The 20010-nt window shown below is 37.3% G+C and overlaps 4 protein-coding genes across 8 annotated transcripts; 1 reads left to right on the top strand and 3 right to left on the bottom strand.

The window, feature by feature from the left end:
* Positions 1 to 468: 468 nt before the first annotated feature.
* On the bottom strand, positions 469 to 4287 carry LOC105287491 (polyadenylate-binding protein 2-B). Of its 3 annotated transcripts, none has more exons than XM_020034329.2 (7): positions 3164 to 3298; positions 2907 to 3021; positions 2735 to 2802; positions 2390 to 2631; positions 2164 to 2256; positions 2003 to 2074; positions 469 to 1097 (listed from the first exon to the last, which is right to left on the bottom strand). In XM_020034329.2, exons 1-6 carry the CDS (start codon positions 3296 to 3298, stop codon positions 2041 to 2043), a joined length of 687 nt encoding a protein of 228 aa, XP_019889888.1. In that variant the 3' UTR covers positions 469 to 1097; positions 2003 to 2040. The 3 variants fall into 3 exon arrangements, with proteins under 3 accessions (XP_019889888.1, XP_026825331.1, XP_011351357.1); XM_011353055.3 differs by lacking the exon at positions 469 to 1097 and adding an exon at positions 4134 to 4287 and having other exon boundaries at positions 2041 to 2074; positions 3164 to 3300; XM_026969530.1 differs by having other exon boundaries at positions 469 to 2074.
* Positions 4288 to 8630: 4343 nt separating this feature from the next.
* LOC105285179 (cullin-2) lies at positions 8631 to 12821 on the top strand. 3 transcript variants are annotated; one of them, XM_011349200.3, is made up of 8 exons: positions 8631 to 9014; positions 9665 to 9872; positions 9946 to 10444; positions 10532 to 10711; positions 10795 to 11013; positions 11089 to 11259; positions 11349 to 12284; positions 12371 to 12821. In XM_011349200.3, exons 2-8 carry the CDS (start codon positions 9754 to 9756, stop codon positions 12500 to 12502), a joined length of 2256 nt encoding a protein of 751 aa, XP_011347502.1. In that variant the 5' UTR covers positions 8631 to 9014; positions 9665 to 9753; the 3' UTR covers positions 12503 to 12821. The 3 variants fall into 3 exon arrangements, with proteins under 3 accessions (XP_011347502.1, XP_011347503.1, XP_011347504.1); XM_011349201.3 differs by having other exon boundaries at positions 9011 to 9150; positions 12371 to 12502; XM_011349202.3 differs by lacking the exon at positions 8631 to 9014 and adding an exon at positions 9172 to 9390 and having other exon boundaries at positions 12371 to 12502.
* A 136-nt stretch (positions 12822 to 12957) lies between these two features.
* LOC105285178 (homeobox protein ARX) lies at positions 12958 to 15027 on the bottom strand. The gene is made up of 3 exons (XM_026969515.1): positions 14338 to 15027; positions 13729 to 13931; positions 12958 to 13616 (listed from the first exon to the last, which is right to left on the bottom strand). The coding sequence occupies exons 1-3, from the start codon at positions 14555 to 14557 to the stop codon at positions 13287 to 13289; spliced, it is 753 nt and encodes a 250-aa protein (XP_026825316.1). The 5' UTR covers positions 14558 to 15027; the 3' UTR covers positions 12958 to 13286.
* Positions 15028 to 15166: 139 nt separating this feature from the next.
* LOC105285177 (retinal rod rhodopsin-sensitive cGMP 3',5'-cyclic phosphodiesterase subunit delta) lies at positions 15167 to 17014 on the bottom strand. The gene is made up of 4 exons (XM_011349198.3): positions 16843 to 17014; positions 16649 to 16711; positions 16055 to 16312; positions 15167 to 15986 (listed from the first exon to the last, which is right to left on the bottom strand). The coding sequence occupies exons 1-4, from the start codon at positions 16881 to 16883 to the stop codon at positions 15905 to 15907; spliced, it is 444 nt and encodes a 147-aa protein (XP_011347500.1). The 5' UTR covers positions 16884 to 17014; the 3' UTR covers positions 15167 to 15904.
* Between the last annotated feature and the right edge of the window lie 2996 nt (positions 17015 to 20010).

Here is a 20010-nt window from a genome sequence, read left to right on the forward strand (position 1 = left end):
CTTTCACTTATAATGCATACAAAATTTACTACAAATTATATAGTTATATGTTATTAATCTAAACATTCACTTTGTAGTTCAATTCTTTTTCATCATTATTATTTTACGACATTACTACAAAACTGACAGTATATTTTCACACGTAATATGAAACATATAACAACAAGTTAATTAAATAATAATATGGTATTTCAATGTACTAATATTGATACGGTTTCTACATATCACTCAGATTTTTTTTGTTGTTCCGTTTTCTATTACCATAAAGTCGTATATTAACCTTAACCCTTTGTGTCACGTCTTTTTCAAAAAAAATTTCTTTTTTTGAAACTTACCACTTTGGGGTTTTTTTGAGTTACTGATTACGAATCCCAAGTACAAAATACAAAATTTAAACTAGCGGAATCAATATGGCGGAAGTAATTTTAAAAATCAATGGGACTGAACTTACAACTTGTTACTCCGGAGTTTTTTTAGGGTCGCTGATTATACTGAAAATTTTTCACAAAGAATTAATTCACTAAAATTAACAGTTTTTTTGATATATAGTATTTATGAATAATAAATTGGTTACTTAACATATGGCAGTAAATGTAAATGTATTAGAGAAACACCTTATCAGTCCAATGATACCATATGCTATAAGAGTAGGTGAACTATTTGATTTATTGAAATAAACCTGATAGCTGTTGTTACCGGTACAACACCGTGACGCAAAGGGTCAATATATGAGTGCTATTATTCCTACAATTACAATATGTATGTGTATACATTATTTTATATAAAAAATGAGATTACACTAAAATATGGGTATACTTCCGTATAAAAAGGTGCTGCTTGTTTAACTCTTTTGTATCAAAGATAGTAAGACCTTTTTTTCTAATTGTTTTTTCATTTTTAAATACATACATTTCAAGTATTCATATATATTTTTCAAAGACAGCATTGAACTACAACAGTGAATGATCGCTGTTCTACATTTGTAGATTTATATGATGGTTATTAAATCAATTTTTATGTCCTTCTCCAATCTTTTTTTTCTTTTGACACATGATGTTTTTCTTTTTCTTTTTTTTCCCATCGTATCAGTTTTTTTTCTGTGGACATATCATAAGAATTTACTTAAATATTTTGACTGCTTTCCAGTGCAAAGCATGATGATATATGCTTGTAAGCTTTTTGTGTAAATTTTTAATCAATTTCCCACAAAAACTTACAATGTGCAATATTATATCTCACACAAGGCCATATATTCTATACTTTTAACTTATAAAATATCAGATCCATAAATGATGTGCACACTTGAGTTGAATTAATTAAAGCGAACCACAAGACAGTTTCTAATATCGTATGTACTGCACAATATTGTTTATAGTATAGATTCTTATTATGGCCAAGTGTTAACACTAATGTATCTAAATATATTCTGTTACAATAAAGTGTGAATAAACAACTGTTAATTACTTTCAGTTTAAATGCATGTAGGACTTATCGAGTTCAATCAAATAGATACATTAGATTATTATATTAGGAATTAAATAATAACTAGTACTAATTAACAAGTGTTTCGTTTATGTATCGTATCAAGGAATAACCAGTAGACCTCTATCTTAATTTTATAGTAACTTTATTTATTCAAGTTGAAAAACATTATTTGCTTTTCCAATAGGAAGTTAAATAAGGAAAATGATCACTCGCAAACATCCGGCTTAAAGATTCAGATATTTACATTAATTTCCCAGTATCGTTATTGATTTATTACAAATCAATTACTTCTGGTCTTTCCTTAGGTTATAACAAAATGTGCAATATTTGGAAATTGTTCAAAGAAACGATCTTATGGCCATCTATTTTTTCCAAAATTATATTTAGCCGCAATCAATAGGAACTAATCCACACAGTCAAGTCCCAATTTATTCTAATTTTATACATCGCGTGGGAGAACTTCTCTTTGAACAATGACTAAAAATTATAGTATACATGATCTGAGATAAAAACTTACCTTGCCATCTGTAGAACAATGTTGTGCCTTTAAAATGGTCAATATGGCATATAGTAACCACGTCTGTAACTCCTATGGAAGAAAGCCATCAAGTAGTGCAATTCATTGAAGGAGACATAAAACAAAAATAGCAACAGTGTCGAGACAAAATTAATTAGTACCTAGGTCGCCTTGCGGGTCTGTATCCAAAATATGCACTGCCACGGATAATTCCTCTAGCCATACCCCGATAGCCTCTTGTTCCTCTGGGACCCCTGTAGATATACATAGAGTCAAATGCCACAAAGATTTCAACGAATTTATACACTGCTGATACGTTAATTAATATTTTCATGAAAGTTTATTATCGTAATTATACTTAAATGTTAATCTAAAACAAAGTATTACCGGTTTGTCATAGAGAATCCAGGTTTATTTGTTCTCTTAGGCATCACTTTAATCTGACGTCCCCTGAACATAGACTCATCCATGGCCATTGCTGTTTGCACAGAATCACGCTCGGCGAACTCGATATAAGCAAACCCTTTCGGGTGACCATCGAATTTATTACACAAAATTGTTACTCTATTAATGCTACCACAGCCATGAAAATGTTGCTCCAACTCTTCTGCTGTAGCGCCATAATCAACCTGGGTACACGAGAGAAATAAAATGAGCATCAAAACGTTATGCAAATATATATATATAACAGTAGAAAAGTTTGATAGTCATAAATGAATTATGTAGACTTACGTTGCCCACATAAATAGACCGATTATCAACTTCCATTTTGTCTTCCAATGACATATTTAATGGGCTTGCTAAAATTGAATGTACGATAAGTAAAATGTTATCATGAAATGTAATTAAAATATTTATTTCATATCTTGCATGCTTCATATAAAATACAAGCTTGCAAACTTACTGATACCAGGTGGGCTACCCATGTTCATCTGCTTATCTACCTCAGACTGTAGCTGCTTCAATTTCTCTGCTTCTTCCTCCATTTCTCTTACTCGTGCTTTAATTGCCTCCAGTTCCTAAATTACAAATTACAATTACATATCGTAAATTACATATGTTTGTCTGGAAGACATTTTATGATTATCGTAATAGAAAAACGATCTTTTTTATTTTCTGTTGCCTTGAACTTTCATCTTTGTAAAATTAGTGACTACTTACAGGATCATCAACGTTTGCTTCTCCCAATTCTCGCTTCACGCCATCACACTGCATAATGGCATCTCCATCTTGGCCATTTTCAAGACCATCAAGACCATCGATATGGTCACTAGCTAAAAGATCTGATTCAGACATTTCTGAAATATAGTAGAGCTCAATATTATCTTTAGGTTATGGATAACCTTGTAGGATATAATACAGACACATTTTGATGAAAGATTACTAAAAACCAGGAATTGTTATTTATTCTTAGATAAAGTTTACTAAATCTTGTTTTAGTCCTGCGATTAATACATCATATGCTACATCTATGCAAAATCAATAGAATATCAGTACATATTGTTGTACAAAATTAATGCAAATGCAATGGATATCAATACATGGCAAACATTGCTTAAATTTCTACTGCTACACAGTTGATAGTTATTTAGTAATTGTACATCACAGAAACAATACATCAGATACGTTATCTAGATTATACAGTATACATATTGTACAATAGATATGCTCATGTGTGCGCTATAATAATATACGTATACATAGCAAGACAAATGTAAGCTGCGAGATAGATATAAAAAATAACCTAGCAAATTATTTCAGATAAATTAAATGTATAATCGCGTTTGCAAGTAGTTTAACCCAAATAAAAGCAAAATGTAATTTACAAAGGGGAGAAGTATTACTTATTCCCGTCAAAAATTGAAATAATTGCTACTAAATCAGTTTATATCTTGAAAGTTAAAATTGGAAGGGGTTTTTATGTCGAGATAAACAGAAGAAATCGCAGAGAGAGTGAAGTCGAAAATTACTTTAAATAAACGAGCAAAGGAGAATAATGCGTGCATTGAAGTAGCATCAGTATTTCTAGAATCCATATATAGGTATAGTATTTCCAGGGATTCTTAAATGATATCAATAAATAACTAATATATATTATTATCCGACAGCTGGAGGGTAGTAGATAACTTACGTGATACTTTGCGGAATATGTGTGATATCCAGCTATCGTTTTAAACCAGTCGCACTACTTTCGGTCTAGCCTCACTGCTCATACGATAAATGCGGTAAATCACAGTACAGCAAAATGAGGCTGAAGTCACATGGCACGTATTTTCTGCGTAACGCGTAACCAATCAAATCTTTGCCTGCAGAAGCTGATATCCAAATGAAACAATGTGATTGGTTACGCGGTTACGCGTTAGTCCAAGGTTGGGCATTTTGGCGCTGCGAGCAGTTTTCTACTACAAATACTCTACGGCTCATTTTATTGGCTACAGAGCATCTGAAGATAACTTTAAGTAAATATAAGGCCTGTCTATATATGAATACCATAGTTAAATGTCAAAACGTTCAAAAGCGAGATAACCTAATAGTAATAAACAACGAAGCAGATGTGATTTTGGTTGTTGTTATCAATGGGCATCAGAATTGAACGTTCAAGTAGCTGAATATTTGAAATAGCATTTGATGAAGAAGCTGCCGTAACATCCGTGTTTTCTTCATTTATTCCGTTCAACATAACCTAACCTGAGAAATAATATAAATACATGATATTGGAAGATTTTTTTATTTATTAGTTAATAATTTTAGTACGTACAGAGACAGACGCATTTGCATCGCTCTCATCGTGACTAATCATCATGACTTCTTTAAGTCCATCTCCAATTAGCGGCTCTACCGGCTCTTGACAAGAGTTTCTATAACAGAAAAGTAAAAACAAAATTCCAAATACAACTAAACAAAGAAAAAGTTTAATAAGTTTCAATGTTCATTGTATTTTACTTACCTGTGGTCTCTTAATCTGCTTTGAGCAGTATGTCGAATTGTTTTTTTGCAAATAGTGCAATAAGCACAAAGTTTCGTATCTTCGTATTTTTTTTTATATTTTCCTTCCTCCCAATATTTGTGCAATGGTCTACCTCCTCGATTCATGATTTATATTGTAAATGAAATTGTATTGCGGTATTTATGGATTTATGGTTAGATTACACAAACAACAAAATATACCACCGATTTGAAATTGAACAACGCTGCAAAATTGTCGGAGGATTTGGAAAAGCCCCAGGTCCCGGAGAGGCTCAGCGTAAGAGGAGAATTGAAAAAGGTAGATTTAATAAATGTGTCCGCAAATCACGTTAAAAGCAGGGGATCTATTACGTATCTCTTCACGGAGTGAAAATGTGAAAAATGAGCAAATTTACTAGAATATTTATAATTTGATTGGTCAACACCTAGTGAATTTGCTCTTTTTGCATTTTCACTCCGTGATGAGATACGTGATGACTAGAGTCCTAAATAATCAGAGAAGCGCAATCGGCGTCTCACTTGCTGATTGGCTGACCGCCATGTTGAGCCCGTAATACATTCTGTTGGGAAACTAACCGCAACCGGCGTACCGTAAGTGAACAAAAATTATAGTTATAATGTTTTTTTTCCAACAAAATACATTTTAGATATCCTTAATATGTGCAATTGTTTTTGACAAGACTAATATATATATATATATATATATATATAATGTATTTATATTATGATAAGAATAAATATTTATGTTGTAACAAGACTGATATAAATAAAATAGTACTAAACAAATTATGTACGATTGTCATTTATTTTAAAGAAAATATTACAACTATGATATAAAATATATTATTATAAAAGTTATCCTAAATATATCTAAACAGTGACACAATAAATAGATTTGTCAACATTTTCTTTGTTACTTATTGGAATTCCTTTTTTAGTGACAGTAGGCTGTAATCTTCGCAATGCCTTCTCCATTTGGACAATCTTACTGAACATCTTACGCAACTGCTGCAAGCCTAAATTACGCTCAACTGTTAAATCTTGAATAACTTGTGATGCTTTGTTATACTGTAATATTAGTTCAACAATTGTACAACATTTTACTTTGGGAACCAGTATAGAAGGGATTGAATGTCTTTCTTGAATAAAATAAATCTACAACATAATTTATAACAAACGACGTGAAACCATTATAATTAAATTAAATTATTATTATATTATTAAGTTGACTTTTTATAATTGTGAATACATTATATTAATACTGACCTTTGTAGAATTTGATTCGTGAATAGATATATTATGAGCCTTATTATATTGTTGTTCCCCTTTATTAAAAAGAGTCAGCTCCTAGACAATGAATAACTATCATATTATGATAATAACTTTATTTTCTTTAACGTTTTAACGAAATATCGATGTTACTTACCAAATTGATCTTCATTTTTCAATTTAATGTGATATTCCGAAACTTTAACTTCTCTTTAACGTTGCTACAAGTTCAGAATTAAAATTACAACGTTTCTGCATAACCTACTTACACGAAATAGACAAGCTGCGTTTGTGTACATCCATATTTGATTTATATGTAATAAATATTTACATAAAAGTACTTACATCACAATTAAAACTGCTTGCCTGTACACATAATTGCTTTAAAAGTAGTCATCACTAGAGTCCTAAATAATCAGAGAAGCGCAATCGTTACCCCCTCCATGCTTCCCATGGTCGCCATGTTGGGCCCGCAGCTGTCCATACAGGGGGGGGGGGGTAACGATTGCGCTTCTCTGATTATTTAGGACTCTAGTGATGACTACTTTTAAAGCAATTATGTGTACAGGCAAGCAGTTTTAATTGCGATGTAAGTACTTTTATGTAAATATTTATTACATATAAATCAAATCCTACATATTGGCTGCGTTTGTTTACGCAGTAGTTAGTGCATCCACTGCGTATCTCATCTGCTGATCACGTGACATAATTTGCCGAACGCACTCCTGCGTGAACGGCTGCGGGTGTGCAGATTGGTGCGGAGTGTTTTGGAGCGCTTCAAATGGGACTTTTGGTTGCGTTTCGGTAAAGCAGCTCGGTACATACACCGTTAAAAATTGTGCGTCCATATGTTAAAATTTTCTTGTGTTGTCATGTTTTGATTACTACCTCAATGTAAAATTAACATACAACTGATATGTTATTATTTTTATAACAATTTTATATGTTACATTAATGTTAACTTCATAACTTAACATTTTATGTATGTCTCTTAGAAATGGAATATTATTTGAAATGCTTTTAACACAATAATTTTAAACAATCAACATGTCACAAAGTCAGTTTAACATTCTAAAAGAAGTTAAAGTAAATCTTCAAATAATCATGCACTTTGACATATAAAATAATCAACTAAAATTAAATGTTTCTATCAAAAATAATTTAAGTTGAAATAATTACTATCATGTGTTAATATAACATAAAAAGTAAATGTTCTTTTGAAGTATTTATATGTTGATACAACTCATAATAAAATATATGTATTATATACACTTCAAAATAGTTACATTAAATGTATTAACATATAAAACTGTAATGTTAACAGGTGAAATATTCAATAGAACATTTAAGTATGGAACATTTAATATGTTAGGTGACTGAAGAATTATGTTAAAATGTATCAATTTTTTTATTCATATTGTATGAACGAAAATGTTCTATCAACTTTTCTGATAAGTTATTGTAACTTCTCTTCCATGTAGTTTTCAATTACTTTGTATGTTATTTTTACATCACACTTAAAGTTACAATAACAAAAATAAATGTAAAGTATTACGTGTTAATTACTTAACATTTCTAGTTTGTCAAGAAGTAACACATGAATGAGTTACTTTAACTTAAAATTTAGAGTGGACTTTCTGGGACATGCAAAAAATGTTAAAATTAACATTTTATTTTTTACTGTGTATCGTTAAGTAAATTTATTAATTTATCAATCGTTAAGTAAATTTATCAATTTTTTAAGGCCGGTATTCATAGTCGGATCTTATATACCTCTGAAGTAGCTACGCAGTGGGATATATCTCTGCATAAACGAATGACAAACTGCGTTGCAGTCGCTTTTGCAGGCAAAGTAAATGAACAACATCTGCGGCAGCCACTGCATAAACGAACGCACCCAATGAAATCGCACCTTTATACAAAAGTCTGTGCTCGCTCCTGGGCATCTATCACGTAACTTTTCCCCTAGGATGATAAATGAAAAATGAAAATTTCGCGTGAACTTTTACGTTATGATTTGCTACTGAGATGAAGAAATTTTCATTTTTCATTTTCCATCCTAGGGGAAAAGTTACGTGATAGATGCCCTGACCAAAGATTGCCAATTGTACATTTTTTAAGGTCTCTAGTTACGATAATTTATGACGCGAATGTTCCTAGGGGAAAAGTTACGTGATAGATGCCCTGCCCAAAGATTGCCAATTGTACATTTTTTAGGGTCTCTAGTTACGTTAATTTATGACGCGAATGTTCCTAGGGGAAAAGTTACGTGATAGATGCCCTGCCCAAAGATTGCCAATTGTACATTTTTTAGGGTCTCTAGTTACGATAATTTATGACGCGAATGTACCTAGAGAGAAGTTACGTGTATGTGTCTTGTATGTGAGGGAGCATGCCCGTGCAATGTTATTGGAGTTCCCACGAGCAGTGCTGCGCGTACGAACGGCGTTACGATATTTTGCGACATAGAAGGAAAGAAATCGCGAAGTTATTCGGAAAGTCGGCCAGAACACCGAGGTGCGGCGAACGCGTCACGCTGCGGACGTGAAGCAGGCGACGACGGGAAACGTTGGCGGCACCGAAAAATGCGCACAACCGTGGCGAGTCATCGCGGATGTCATGCATCTCGTCGCTGCATCAGGGAATGACTCGCGTCTCCGCCCCAAAAATAAGTACGGCCCAGTGCGGTTCGTCATCGCCGAGATCGAGCACGATCGCCGATCGTACACGCAGACGGCTCTGATCACGTAGCACGATCCCTTCGTGCAACTACTTGGTTAGTGGTTAGACCATCTGGATCTGACGACTCAGTCAGCTGTGGCCCTGAATGGCAAGCACACGCGTGTGCGTCAATTCCGCAGTGACAGTGCGATTCCCGTGCGTCAACGTTGACGTCGACGAGCATCGCCGCGGTATTGTGAATCGATATTTCGTAACGCGGAGTGTCTCGTATTTTCACCCGTTTTGTAGCAACAAGGCTATGCGCCATTAAAGGTGTACGAGTCTAGATTTCGCGCGATCGGGCATGATTTGTGTATCGCGCTCTATAATTGAGAATTCTCCGAGTTAAAAAAACATTTCCCGCGCGCTACATTAAATTCCGCGGCAGCGCGGACACGACGAGAGAGAATTAGAACGGCCATGACGTGCACGTGTGTGGTGCATTTTATATACTTTTATGTTATTTTTAAACCGATGATGTACAAAAGGCTCGCGAACAAAGCCTTGCAAATCTCGCGTCTTTGTTTACGCCCTCAGGATTATTTTTGGACTGTACTCTTGGTGCATAGTTCTTGTTCTTGCCTAAATTATGGAAAATCTCTTGAGAGATGGATGCATATATATTTTTCCTAGATTTATATTTATATGAATACATGGTCGTTTAATATATAGTAGAATTGTGTATTTCATGTTATAACTTTGCAGATTTATAGCATCGGTAGACGCAATTCACGGAATCAGTGATCTGTTGAGATTGGTTTGAGTTATTGGTGATTTGTGGATCAGAGAAAAGAATGTCACTAAAACCTAAGCGGGTAGATTTCAATCAAACATGGAACGTGCTGCAAGATACTGTCAAAGGAGTAATAACGTTAGCAGATATCCCGCGCTCCACGTGGAATGACAGATTCAGGTATTTCAAATTTGAGAGAATCAAGACAAATTATTTTTAATTGCCGAGTTAAAATGCATTGTTACGATTACAGTGATGTGTACTCTTTGTGCGTCGCATATCCTGAACCACTGGCAGATCGTTTGTACAATGAGACAAAAAGGTTTCTCGACGATCATGTGTCTCAGTTGTTGGAAAAGGTCCTATGCCAAGGCGAAATGAATCTGCTTCAGGCATACCATCGAGCCTGGACAGAGTACTCGCAGGGTATCTACTACCTGCACAGCTTGTACTTGTACCTCAATCAACAACACATCAAGAAACAGAAGCTCTCGGAAGCGGAACTCCTCTATGGCATGGGTACCAGCATCGATGGTGAGTGCCAAGAGCAGATGGAGATCGGAGAGCTAGGCCTGGACATCTGGAAGAGGAAGATGATAATGCCGCTGAAGAAATCGCTCGTGTCGCTTCTGCTCGAGAGTATCCACGCCGACCGAGTCGGGAAGGCACTGCCTACCAGCACCGACGTTATATGCAGTGTTATAGAGAGTTTTGTTCGAGTGGAAGAGTACAAGCTTAAGGGACAAATAGATGTAATATTTCATTGCATTAATTTCGAGTGTTCATGAACATTTGAGGAAGAAATATTTGTTAAATTGAATCTCTTGTTTCTTGGGCAGATGTACCAAGAAATTTTCGAGGAACCTTTCCTGCAAGCTAGCGGAGATTTTTATATGAGAGAAGCGTCGTCGCTGTTGCAACAGTCGAACGTTACGCGCTACATGGAGAAAGTGACGTGGAGACTTAGCCAAGAGGAGTCGCGTGCGCATAAGTACCTTGACATGAGTTCTGTACCAAAAGTGCGCTGTGCCCCTCGTGCGAATTTATCAATCATACTGACATAGCGAACGCAACGATGCAACGGTGATATTTCGCTTTTTAGGTAAGAGCGTGTTGCGAGGAGAAGATGGTGGCCGCGCAAGCGGACTGGCTTCACACGGAAGCCGAGATCATGATAAAGGAGGAGAGCAGACGTGATCTCGCTCTTCTCTATCCGTTGTTGAGGCCTTTGCCGGGAGGTTTGGATCCACTTGTACAAAAGTTCACTCGACACGTCACGCAGCAAGGATTGCAAGCCATTGGACCTTTGCAGGGGGAAAACGTGAATAATATTGAGCTCGCTATTAGACATGATTTCCATGAGTATACGTGCTAATGCGAATTTTCCATTTTCCAGGTGTACACGCAATTCGTGGAGAATATGTTGAATGTACATTCGAAATATTCAGAACTGATCAAAGATGTGTTCAAGGCAGATCAAAGTTTTATGGGCGCTCTCGATAAAGCTTGCTCTGCTATTGTGAATTATAGGCCCGCTCCAAAACAACCAGTCCGAGCGCCAGAACTGGTAAATAAATTATACTAAATTGATTATACACCTCCGACGTATTAACAATTATTTTTCTAAATTATGGCCTAATTTATCTGTTCACGCAGTTGGCGAAATATTGCGATTCTCTGTTGAAAAAGTCACCCAAAGCAGCTTCTGAGAGCGAGATCGAGGATAAGTTGAAGCGCTCCATAACTGTATTCAAGTATGTCGACGACAAGGACGTGTTTCAGAAATTTTACTCGCGCATGCTGGCAAAGCGGTTGATACACCAACAATCGCAGTCAATGGAGCTCGAGGAAATGATGATCGAGCGGTTGAAACAAGCGTGCGGCTACGAATTTACGAACAAGTTGCATCGTATGTTCACGGACATGTCCGTCTCCGCGGATCTCAACGCGAAATTCATAGCGAGCTTGCGAGAGGCGGACGGGGACAATCAGTTGGGTACCGGTTTCGGGGTCAAAGTACTGCAAGCCGGTGCCTGGCCGCTTGGTTTACCGCCGTCCCCGGGCCCGTTTCACGTTCCGCAGCAATTGGAGAAGTCTATCCAGGCCTTCGAGGCGTTCTACCACATGCACTTCAGCGGCCGTAAACTCACGTGGCTGCATCACTTGAGTCAGGGAGAGCTGAAGTTCAACTACTTACCGAAATCGTACTTGGTCACGGTGCAGACGTATCAAATGGCATTGCTGTTACTGTTCGAGTATTGCGACGCAGTATCTTGTAGAGACGCGGCAGCGTCATTACGTTTGTCTCATGAGCAATTAGTGAAACACGCCGCTAGTCTTGTCGACTGCAGAATCCTCGATAAATCCAGCGGCAGCGAATTGGAGGAGGACACCATTCTTACGCTCAATTTGAATTATTCCAACAAGAGAACGAAATTCCGCGTGACCGGCGTGTTGCAGCGCGACGCGCCGCAGGACGCGGAAGCTACGCATCGCAGCGTGGACGAGGACAGGAAGATGTTCCTGCAGGCAGCTATAGTTCGCATCATGAAAAGCCGCAAGCTACTGAGACACAATCAGCTCATACAGGAGGTGAGTTCTGGGAATTCGATAAGGGCTACGTGCGAATAGTCGATCGCATCGCGCGATGACCTTTAATGCGATCCTGTCGTTTCCAGGTGCTGAGTCAATCAAAAGTCACGTTCGCACCTTCGATTGCGATGATTAAGAAATGTATTGAGACTCTGATAGACAAGCAATACATTGAACGTACGGCAAATAGCGCGGACGAGTACTCATATATCGCGTAACCTTTTAAAGTCTGTCACTAATTTATTTCATTCGAAATGCAGCCCAAACGCGCCACTGATCGGCGATGTTAATTAAATTGACATCAACGACTCACCGAGTATCTGGGATAATCGTGTGAAGAGACTCAATGGAAACGTTTCATCGGTGAAAGTTGAAACGCATGTGCGGGTGTCAGTGGCGTTTGAAAGATCGGGAAAAGCATTTTAGCTCGCTTATATATATTTGCTCTTAGGATCAATCAATTAATAAATACCTTAATTAATTTACTGAATTGTAATATATGCACACACACTGAATAAAGATGATGTTACTATTTTACATCGGGGTAACATATCTTGCAGAGAGTAATTTTATACATTATACAAATTTATTACTTTCTCCGTTGGAATAACTTGCTCGCAACGGAGCAATTCAGTATCTACAATCTTTTCTCTCACATGATCTATATTAACATCCTTGATCCAAGAATATAATTGCAACTCTTTTGACGAATTACAAATCGATATGTGATAAGGCCTCGTATCGTTATCCTAAGGTAACGTTACACATTCTCATGCTCGTATATAATTATTAATATTAAAATATGGCTAATTTTATCTTTTAGGATAACATTTCATTCATGGTTCAAGGTAATAGCCCGTGAATTCTCACGGCTCGCACTGCGCGAGATCCTCTGGTTAAGATATTGCAAATTATTTTATGCTATGCATGATACATAAGTCGCACGACTTGGGAAACACGGAATGTTATCCGTTCTGCGATCACATTATGCATAGTTGTTTATTAAGAACGTGGAGGCTTCAATTGTAATAATTCTGGATCGAGCAGCGGATTATCGTCGGTCTCCGCCTCCGGTGGTTTATTCATACTGTTCACGACGAGAGACGACGTGCCGTCCGCGTTGTTGTAAGGAGAGAAACCGGCCCATTCCATACCGAGATATATTGGAGGCGGGCTACATGGTGACTCTAACAACAACTGATCCGGCTGTTGTGACTGCTGCTGCTGTACCTCTTGGCAATCCGACGGCGGAAAGTGCGACGTCATGTGAGTCGCAATCTTACACTGCTTCTCCTGCTTGCGCCACTTCGCCCTTCTATTTTGAAACCATACCTGTTGGCGTCGTGCGAAAAGCCATGTAAATACTCTTGAACGAACATTGAATGTTAATTAATGTCAATCCACACGTGAACAAGATGAGAGAAAAAACTTATAAAAGAATTACTTGTACTCTAGCTTCCGTCAACTGGATACGAACTGCAAGTTCCTCTCGAAAAAATACGTCGGGATAGTGCGTCCTCTGGAAAGCGCGCTCCAGTTCTTCCAGCTGGAAATTGGAGAACGTGGTGCGGTACCTGCGCTGCTTTCTCTTGCCGATGATGCAAGACGGCCGTTCTTCGCTCTCAGGGCTAGTCGAAAAATCGTACGCTACAAGAAGACACGGTTTATCTATCCTGATCGGGGCAGACAGCGCTAGCTTCGCGCGGCGCGACGCTACTCTGAGAATCGGCATGTTGGAATGGAATTCGCAATGCGCGTCAGTCACGCTTAGGGTGCCAGCGCGATGCGAAAATCACGTCATGACACGATTGTCCGGCCGGTCAGATTTTATTCCGTCTGCACCGTGTCGGACGTGCAAACAGACGGCAACCGCTTCATAACTGTTAAACTGATTACCACTAACTCTATTTAAGAAAAAGGGTTAACCGTGGATCCACTTAATGCACTTAGCAATAACTTGATTGAGCAACACTGCCCCAACTTGAGGGGGCCGGCAAGCGAGTCTCTCGCGAGATTAGATCAGGGTGGCACACACGGGACGTCGTGCACTTACTGAATTTCGTGGGGAAGCAGACGGAAGTGGATTGCGCGCTGCCGATCAGACCGGCCAGCGCGGTCGACCGCAAATCGTCACCTTGGCTGACGTCGTCCGCGATACCCGTCGACGCCGCGATCGCGCCGGCCGACACCAGCGGATCGCGCGGTGCGCCGACCAGGAACAGCTGTCTGCTGCTTTCGTTCCCGCACTCATCCTCCTCGTTCAATTCCATCATGCGACGGTGAGTTCTCCCAGGAAGAATCGACGGGCCGGGGCACGATACGATGAACGCGATACCGGAAATTCAGTCGAGGAGAAGTCTGCTCGGATTCGAGCCAGCTACGCGGCAAACCCCGACGTTTTCTTCCTCCGTTTTCTTGGTTTTTTTGTCTTTTTTTACGTTCCTTACACCTATACGACGTAGACAGAGTAGGGGACAGAACATACTCAGCGTGAACTCCCTCAAGGGGACAGTGAAGCCTCAAAAATGTATTGCTCGTCCACGCCGCGAATCGATAGTACATGTGCAGTTATAGTACACTGGTTGCACGATAACAAATTACAGGTTTCTCAACACGATGGATACGATTTATAATGAATCTCGGCACAGTCGTATCTTGCAATTTTGTACTTGCATCTTTGTAAACCGAGAACCGGTTTTCAACGTTAATGTCACTTATGAAATTGAAGATATAATGGCCCTGTACATGCCAACGTATACAATACAGTTGATTTTATTATTCATATTAATTAGCAAATAATATTTTTGCGATATTCATGAAGGGTGCTATTGATATCACGGATATCACAATTCAGTAATATTGATAAATCAAATGTACATGTAAAGTTCAACCTTTTCTGGAACTTTATTGCTCGGTGTAGTAATATGTACAAAATTTATTACACTTATTTATATTTAACAAATAATAAATAATTTACGTGCTTTAACGGTGCGTATCTTTATAGTATGTCTCACATTTCCACAAGTGGAGAACACAGTTTAGATTAGTATTCGAATAAAAGACTCGGACGAATTTTCATGCGATCGAATTGTTCGAATATTTCAAGCTAAAAGCCGAGTTTCGATATTTGGAAGTTTCAGACCCAAACAATTCGAACGAGATCAATAATTGAACTAGTTTTTTTTATTTTCATCGTTTAGTTTTGTTAGACTATCTTACGTAAATTTAAATTATATTCGAATATACCTTCAAACTCGATCCAAACAATTTAAGATTTGAGCTTGACGTTTAATCATTTTAAATCAGTTTAAATCACTCGACCATTGGAGAAAGTTATTCGAATGCTAATCTAGATACATTAGATATTAGGCCTTATCTAGATTGAAATGCAGTACGGTGATAAACGCGCTCGAACCTCGGTGTGTAAATTACTACAAAACTTATTGATATTGTCAGAAACTGTTAACACGTGCATGAAAAATGTACGTAAGAGATCAGAGGAGTAAGAACTGATCCTTTTTTTTTTAACTTATCACTGCGTGTTATCCTAGTTTTATTTATAGGATCGGTTCATACTGATTGGACCCGCGTACGATTATGAGGACCGTTGGGAAATCACCTTAGACGTAGAAGAGACGGACTCGACTGGTAGACACTAAGAGATCGTCGTCGAAGAATTTTGTTTCTATCACGACGTTGCCGCTGTACACGAGGAAAATACACAGGATTAATCAACGGGATCTCTGCAACTCTATCAAGCTTTTACTTACTTCAATACATTTGCCGGCATCATTTGACTTTCAGGCGCAGCCTGAATCAAGCTCTGCCACGTATTGGTACTGTTAGGAATGACAAAGCCAAATTCGAAGAACCATTCCTCCAGGCAACGGCCTTTAAATAACACCTTCTGCTCTAGGCGAAACCTCTCCATCGGCTCTGCAGAACTGAAATTAATCTCCCTTGATACTGCCCGGCATCGGAGAATCTTCTTTGGTACACGCGCTTCATGTTCCACATCAGGTACAGATCTGTAATCATGAATATCACAATATCATGTATCTTTTGAATGTATTACAATGGAAGATAATAGGAACTTATTTATTTGTTTCTTGAAATTTGTATTTTATCATCTCGGCAGCATTTCAAAATTTTTTTCATTTTTTGGTTTAATTAATCAGCAAATTGTCAATACATTATAATAAAACTTAATTTTGCGCAGTGTCTGTTCTGATTACATTCTGTTTATCATGTAATCTGAGAAAATAATAATAAAACCTGTTGCTGAGAAATAAGAGATATATAACTTGAGGATCAATCATGAAAAACTGATTATTCTAAGGATTACACAAGAATATTGTACTTACAAGTCCTCGTTGCCCTGCCACAGAATTTTCCCGTTATCAGCATCACGTAGATTCATCCAATTACTGATAGATCAAAATTAAGGAAATACATAAGCTTGGAATCATGGAATTGTGATTGATATTCGAACCTAACCTACAAATTGTGTGATCACATTTGGAAAAAAATCGCATTTAAATCGACACTTAAAGGATACACTTGGAAACCTTTGAGGATATCCTCTCCGCGAGACGGCATTCTTAAAGTTAAGTACAATTATCGAACAAATTAATACTACTTTACAAAACGAATGCAACAAGCGGACTATTGATCCATCGCTCCCGTATTGTAAACGCTGCGGCGAACTGTTGACGCGAACGCAGCCATGAACCATGAAGGCAGATTTGTTCCTCCTAACTGCACCTTCTGTACTTTTACATTTGCATTTACAAATCGTATCTTTTCTCCTTATATCTCCAATAACAATGGGTCTGGTTGAAAACTAGTCCTTAGCAATCAGCAATGTTTAATCATAAAATAATCATTACAAAATTCTCATTATTAGCCACGAAATTCTAACAAAACATTATTAACAATTATCAACTACAAAACCTCTAATCGATCAAGATTCATAAAACAGGTGAATCATCAATAGTTATATGCCGGAAGTAATTATCAACTCTTTGCATTATCAAAAATTAGCGATTTTTTAAAATAACTCGGAAAAAATAAATTCTAAGTATAAGTTATAAATATTCATAATTCGATTTTGTTAATGATCTTACTTAATAACAATCTCTTAAATTATCCAAAACTCAATTATCGAACGCATATTCATAGGTATTTTGAATCGTTTAGAAGATTGCACGTGTTTATTATCTTCGCGGAAGTTATTTGCGAGCCGATATTTATAATGTCGCGTAGAATTATAGCTGCACGCGCAGCACGAAAGAAAGGAGCCGCGAGTACATCCGGTTGAACTGCAGCTCGCCGACAATGGAGGAGCGTCACGCCGTGAATCGACCGTTTGATAAAACCGATGAATAGAGAACCTCGATGCAGAAATTGCAAAGGTCGTCGTCGAGGTCCGCAGGATTCTTGCAGGACCTTTCCGAGTAAATGGCAGATAGGTATCATTCTCTCTCTCTCTCTTTCTCTCACCGAGAACGAAATATCTTCTTAGCGAAGTATTGGGTCGTCCGGAAAGTTCGTGCCGATTTTTAATAGATGACGTTGGAACATGTCTGAATATATCAATGTTATTGAAAACATACGATTTATATACATATGCTTAAAGGTGACATTTCAACGCATCTTTAGGAAAAAAGTTTTTTGAGATAAATTGATTCGTGTCAGTTTTGTACTCTTTTGAAGATGGAAGAAAACAAAGAACATTTTAGACACTTGATGCTTTTCTATTACCGGAAAGGCAAAAATGCCTCACAAGCAACAAATTCGATATGTTCTGTTTACGGAGAAGGCGCTTTAGCTGAAAGAACCGTACGTAAATGGTTCGCTAAGTTTAGAGCTGGTGATTTTAACCTTAAAGACCAAGAACGCTCGGGCAGACCTTCTACTACTGATGATGACCAAATCAAGACACTGATCGAGAATAACCCGCGCTACACGACACGTGAATTAGCAGAGATACTGAAAATATCGAAAACCACTGTCCACGATCATGTAGTGAAGCTTGGTTACGTAAGTCGCTATGATGTATGGGTTCCGCATAATTTGGCCGAAAAAAATTTAATGGATCGCATTTCCATCTGCGACTCGCTGTACAAGCGTAACGAAAACGTACCATTTTTGAAGCAATTAGTGACGGGTGACGAAAAATGGATCATTTACAACAATGTAGAACGAAAAAGATCCTGGGGTAAGCGAAATGAACCAGCATTAACCACTCCGAAAGCCGGCCTTCATCCAAAAAAAGTCATGCTCCGTGTCTGGTGGGATTGGAAAGGAATCCTATATTATGAGCTCCTACCACACAACCAAACGATAAATGCAGATAAGTACTGCTCGCAACTGGACGAATTAAAGACAGCGATTCAGGAAAAAAGTCCAGAATTAGCTAATAGGAAGGGCGTCGTGTTCCATCAGGACAATGCCAGACCTCATGTTTCTTCGACTACCCGACAAAAATTGTTGGAGTTTGGCTGGGATGTGCTACCTCACCCACCGTATTCACCAGACATTGCACCTTCAGACTTTCACTTATTTAGGTCTTTGCAAAATTCTCTTAGCGGCAAGAACTTTAACTCTTTGATCGACATAAAAAACCATCTTGAGGAGTTTTTCGCCGAGAAACCTAAGAAGTTCTGGGAGAATGGAATCTTCCAGTTGCGTGAAAGATGGACAAAGGTTGTGAAACAAAACGGTGCATACATAAGACAATAAATATTTATCGACATAAAAAAATGTTGCCTTTGAATTTTCCTTCAAAATCGGCACGAACTTTCCGGACGACCCAATACTTTGTGGTAAAATCGCGATGAAAGGCTTTCACGAGAAGTCCTTTGTGCTACGTACGTTGTAAATTATTTTCGTCGCAAATATTCTCCGTCGAGTTCAAGCGAGGAATTCTTCCTTGTTTTGTTTCGGGATCATTAACTGTTTTTTTTGTTTTCGGTTATTGTGCATGAGTGATCAATCTTCCTACCCATACAGCACGAAAACATTTCAGAAATATTTCAGAAGTATTTCATCTGACAGATGAAAGCATCTCATAAACATTGCAAAATGTTTCTGCAACAGTTATGAGACAACTCCGGGATAGCAAAATGTCCGCGACACTTGCATTCAAAACCTTATAGAAAGGTTGCTGAAAGGTATAGATCAATCTGCAACCTTTCTGAAATATTGCCGAAAGATTATTAAAATAGCTGAAATCTTTTTGATATATTACTAAAGGTTAATTGAAATAATTTTGAAACTTTTCTATGATGTTGCACACAAATTACAAAGCTCTTATTAAAATAAATTGAAAATACTTCAGAAATTATATTTAAATTTATTATACGAGTATTCAGAAGATTGCAAATACTAAAAAGTTATAATAAAAATTATATATAAAATGTATTTATTATTTTCATTGTACGTTTTTATTTAATATTTGCAATCTAATTAATATAATAAATATGATTTCTGAAATATGCTTAATGAAAAAAATACATAATATATATAAGATGTATATAGATATGCATATATATCTATATATATAAGATATATAGATATACACATACGTAGCTAAACCAAGTATTCACGAAGTTTCCCTTTAAAAAGCGTGAATTGTTGGCACATTGACAAAGAGCCATTCTTATATTATATATTTTCCTTTTTCTTCCTCCAAATAGTTGATTAAAAGGAAAGAATTATATAG

Source organism: Ooceraea biroi, chromosome 5, assembly GCF_003672135.1.
Source record: "Ooceraea biroi isolate clonal line C1 chromosome 5, Obir_v5.4, whole genome shotgun sequence".
NCBI lineage: Eukaryota > Metazoa > Arthropoda > Insecta > Hymenoptera > Formicidae > Ooceraea > Ooceraea biroi.

Coding starts and splice junctions, on each gene's coding strand:
- LOC105285179 (XM_011349200.3), top strand. CDS start 9,754: ATGTCACTAAAACCTAAGCGGGTAGATTTCAATCAAACATGGAACGTG. Junction 10,712..10,794: donor ACATGAGTTCTGTACCAAAA/GTGCGCTGTGCC, acceptor TTCGCTTTTTAG/GTAAGAGCGTGTTGCGAGGA. Junction 11,014..11,088: donor GACCTTTGCAGGGGGAAAAC/GTGAATAATATT, acceptor TCCATTTTCCAG/GTGTACACGCAATTCGTGGA.
- LOC105287491 (XM_020034329.2), bottom strand. CDS start 3,298: ATGTCTGAATCAGATCTTTTAGCTAGTGACCATATCGATGGTCTTGAT. Junction 2,257..2,389: donor GGATTCTCTATGACAAACCG/GTAATACTTTGT, acceptor GTATATCTACAG/GGGTCCCAGAGGAACAAGAG. Junction 2,075..2,163: donor AGACCCGCAAGGCGACCTAG/GTACTAATTAAT, acceptor TTTCTTCCATAG/GAGTTACAGACGTGGTTACT.
- LOC105285178 (XM_026969515.1), bottom strand. CDS start 14,557: ATGATGGAATTGAACGAGGAGGATGAGTGCGGGAACGAAAGCAGCAGA. Junction 13,932..14,337: donor CTGCTTCCCCACGAAATTCA/GTAAGTGCACGA, acceptor GTCTTCTTGTAG/CGTACGATTTTTCGACTAGC. Junction 13,617..13,728: donor TGACGGAAGCTAGAGTACAA/GTAATTCTTTTA, acceptor CGACGCCAACAG/GTATGGTTTCAAAATAGAAG.
- LOC105285177 (XM_011349198.3), bottom strand. CDS start 16,883: ATGCCGTCTCGCGGAGAGGATATCCTCAAAGGTTTCCAAGT. Junction 16,712..16,842: donor ATCCTCAAAGGTTTCCAAGT/GTATCCTTTAAG, acceptor TTGATCTATCAG/TAATTGGATGAATCTACGTG. Junction 15,987..16,054: donor ATGCCGGCAAATGTATTGAA/GTAAGTAAAAGC, acceptor CCTCGTGTACAG/CGGCAACGTCGTGATAGAAA.